The 3,748-nt window shown below is 35.1% G+C and overlaps 1 protein-coding gene across 1 annotated transcript; it reads left to right on the top strand.

Annotated features, from left to right (window-relative positions):
* Window positions 1-496: 496 nt before the first annotated feature.
* Window positions 497-1,783, top strand: LOC118329874 (synuclein-like; the record flags this gene model as incomplete). The annotated part of the gene is given in 2 exon segments (XM_035664222.1): window positions 497-553; window positions 1,184-1,783. A coding segment is annotated over 1 exon segment (57 nt), but the record flags the coding sequence as incomplete, so codon positions are not given.
* Between the last annotated feature and the right edge of the window lie 1,965 nt (window positions 1,784-3,748).

The raw sequence follows: 3,748 nt of genomic DNA, 5'->3' as shown, positions 1-3,748 counted from the left end.
TAACGAAAGTAATTTCCCCCTGGAATTATTAAAGTATTTCTGATTCTGATTCTGATCTCATGATTTCTATGTTGTGATTGCACAACAGACATTTCTGACGACATTTTAACTACTCTAAGCAGGTTTTTTTTTTTTAAATCACAGATGTAACTAATAATAAATCATAAAAGTGGCTTCACTCATCCCAACTTGTCAACTGGAAAGGTTAAAAAAGTGAGGTCTTTGATTAAATGTAAATGTCTTGGTCCCATCAGTCAGTGGTCACAAATCAGATTCATCATCAGCTCAGCAAACATAATGTGTGTATTTTCCTTCCGGTCCGTCAGTGAACGGACAATATCCGGAACCTGGGACTCGAACACATAAATGGATTGCAGCCATTATATATTTTTTTAGTTGCACCTGTTTTGGGAGAAATGTAGCTTTGTACATGAATGGATTTGTATGGAGGTGGAGTTTGGAGGCCGTTGTGACCTCTGCTGTGTCTCTCCTGCAGACTGACATTCCAAAACCAGAAGCAGGGGGAGAACAGACTGAACAGGCTGCACAGTAGGTGAGAAAACTACACAAAATAAAACGTTTTGTTCTGTACTTTTTATCAAACAGGAGGAAATTGTGCTTTTCTGTTATAATTAATCCACATTTGGTGCTCTAGTGAGCATTTGGGGCAGCTGGATGGTATACTCTGAAAAACTGGGCAACAAGAAGAAAACTACGTAATTTATATTTATGAAGAAAAAGAATAATGAGTAAAAGAGTGAAGATAATGTGTGATTCATTAGTGTTAAATATCATTTTTTATTTACTTACTTACATAACTAAAACTTATGAAATGAAGTTAGTATTATTAATAATATGATTATTGGTACTATTATCAATCAAATAGACAGTACAGACCTCTGCCCTGTATCTACAGCACTGACCTCTGCCTTGTATCTACTGTACAGACCTCTAACCTGTATCTACAGCATTGACCAATATATTATTATTTGGATCAAATAAACAGTACAGTACCTTCCCCATGTTTCCGGCTGTTCATCCTCCTTCAACGTAATGCAGTTTAGCGTCAACTTTCACACCGCATTTTTTCAGAAATTGTCTATTTGTTATATTTTTGTTAGGCTGCTCTTTCAAAACAACCCCAATGAAAATCCCTCCCATTTGTTTTCTTTTTCTCTCTCAGACTTTCGTCCTCGCCGACCTGCAGTCACTTCCTGTTTCTTCCTGTTCAGTGAGGAACGAGAGAAAAGGAACCTTTACATTTTAGCCGTCGCTCAGCCTTTGACCTTTGACCTCTGATCCTCCCTAACCCCTAAAAGATTATTCATCCACAGTGTGCAACTAAACCTCATTAACCAATAGAAACCATCCTCATCGTCCCTCCTGTTGCCATGGTTACACTGCCTCATACTCCACTCATCGTACACACACTGATGTCAGTTTCTAACACTCAGAAATGGATCTAATATGCAAAAACACTCAGCTGATTGGTCAGTGTGAGATGACATCACCCAAGCCGAGTGTTTGATCCCACCAATATCATACAAGCTCCGCCCCTCCTGTCAATAACCAGGCTAACTCCGCCTCCTGACAGACAACCTTTTAAATGCATGTTGCTTTACTGACACACTTAAAATACTAGAAAACACACACACACACCCACTAATAATCCTTCCTGTAGTTCACACACACACTTCACACACCGCAGTCTGTGTTGCTAATATTAACTGACTTCTTCTTTTACAAAACAACAGAAGTTAAATAAAAATAAGTTTGAAAACCACCTCTTTGCTTCTTCTTCACTGGTTCACTGTTAAATTAAAATAGAGTAACATTCTTATTTATTGTTAACACTGATGTTAGTGTGTGCATTTCATGACGCACAAAAACAAAATACCACCAAATTTAAACAAATATCAAGTATTTACATATATATGTTAGTCTGATTTAACTCAGTGTATTATAATTGGTGAAATAGTGTGGACAGACCATAAGACAGTTACATTGATGTATGTATAGAGTAAAGAGTATCGCATGTGGCCGAGAACAAGAAAAATATTAATGTTGTATTAATGATAGAATATATGATGTAAAAATATTGTTATAATAATACAGTAAAAGAATAATATACTATTATAATAATCATTATAATAATCAGTATTGCTGTATAAACGTAATAAATTAATTTTATTCTGATATTTTACAACTATGTGGCTTCCTGGAGGATAATAATGCTCAAAGTACAAACAATTATTGCTAACTCACATTAAAATGAGCGTACTGAAGGAACATACAGCAGACAGGTCTGATGCAGATTCATTCATGACAGAGGGTTTCTGTCGGGACCTGGTCTGTAGAAACTGGGTCAGTCTGATTTATTTACACCTTCTCCACATCTTCACACTCCACTGCTCTGATCCTGCTCTTTCTTTCAAACACACGCACTCTTCATGTCTGCGAAGCTTCATGTGAAAAGAAAATAATTAAATATATTAAGAATAAAGATATTCCCCCATTAAGGCCACAGTAATTAAATCTATTACATTTTCTCATTAAACAGTAATAATAATCAATAACCTATAATTATTAAACAGTGTATAAACTGTAGAGCTATATTCTATATGGAGTTGATTAAATCAATAATCTACCTGCCTATTGGTAGTTAATTGAGTTATTTGAACACGTGGATGTATTAAAAGAGAAAGGAGACTCATTCAGTCCTGAGATTTCTCTCATGTATTAATTATTATAAGTCGTATTTTGAATAGGGGGTAAAAAGGTTGAGAATTGAATTTGATGGCTGTGCATTGAATTCTGTCTATTCACATTAATGGAAAATGCCTAGATATTTTCCAAAAAGTATCCAAAATTACAACAAAACAACCAAAATACACTTTAGCAGTTATATAAACAGCAGCCTGTGAATGTAGAGAGCGAATGCTCAGTGTGTATTAACACTTTTAAACACAGGGTGGCAGCACTGAGCCAATAAACAGACAGCATACATGCACATGAGCTTGTTATGCATTTAAGTAATGTGTGTGTGTGTGTGTGTGTGTGTGTGTGTGTGCAGGGGCCCCCATGACAAAAAAATCTAATGGACCCCCTCTGCTGCGCAGCTGACTGACTGTCCCATCAAGCTTACATAACTCTAATTAAAGCTTGCAATGTCTTGCTTCTTGTAGTTCAATACTAGATACTAGCACAATATTTACTGCTGGTGATTTGTACATGCATGCAAGTCTGCATACAGTATGCAGTTCACTATTTGATGCAAGATTAAAAACAACCATAAAAAAGGTGCTAAAGCCTTCTTTACAGTCTCCATGTATTTTATTGTAAAAATTCAAAATGGAAAATATCCTCTTTCAACAATGAATCATTAATTATTATTAATTATTATTATAATTATTAATGAAAGATTAAAAAAGAAAACAAACAAAACAAATATATATTAACTTTTCAATCAAAATAAATTAACATCATTTCTCAAACAAACAAAGCAGATTTTTAACTATGTAAATTCAATTTCCACACCAGGGTGTATTATAGGCTACCAAAACAGATCAAGTGATCACTAAATCAAAAGGTTTTGAGGTTTGGAATATGGTCATAACAAACTAACAGTGCCAGTGACATCAATTAAAGGTATGAATAAGAACAAAGGACTCCTGGAAACCAAACTTTCCTCTCAAATAACAGCTCAACACGTTTTTGCAGTCTAGCCATACATCTTGTCTCAGCTTTA

This window comes from Morone saxatilis, unplaced genomic scaffold, assembly GCF_004916995.1.
Source record: "Morone saxatilis isolate NCDOM2014 unplaced genomic scaffold, NCSU_SB_2.0 Contig19, whole genome shotgun sequence".
Lineage (NCBI taxonomy): Eukaryota > Metazoa > Chordata > Actinopteri > Moronidae > Morone > Morone saxatilis.
The sequence above is the reverse complement of the archived record's forward strand: the minus strand, read 5'-3'. Positions and strand labels throughout refer to the sequence as shown.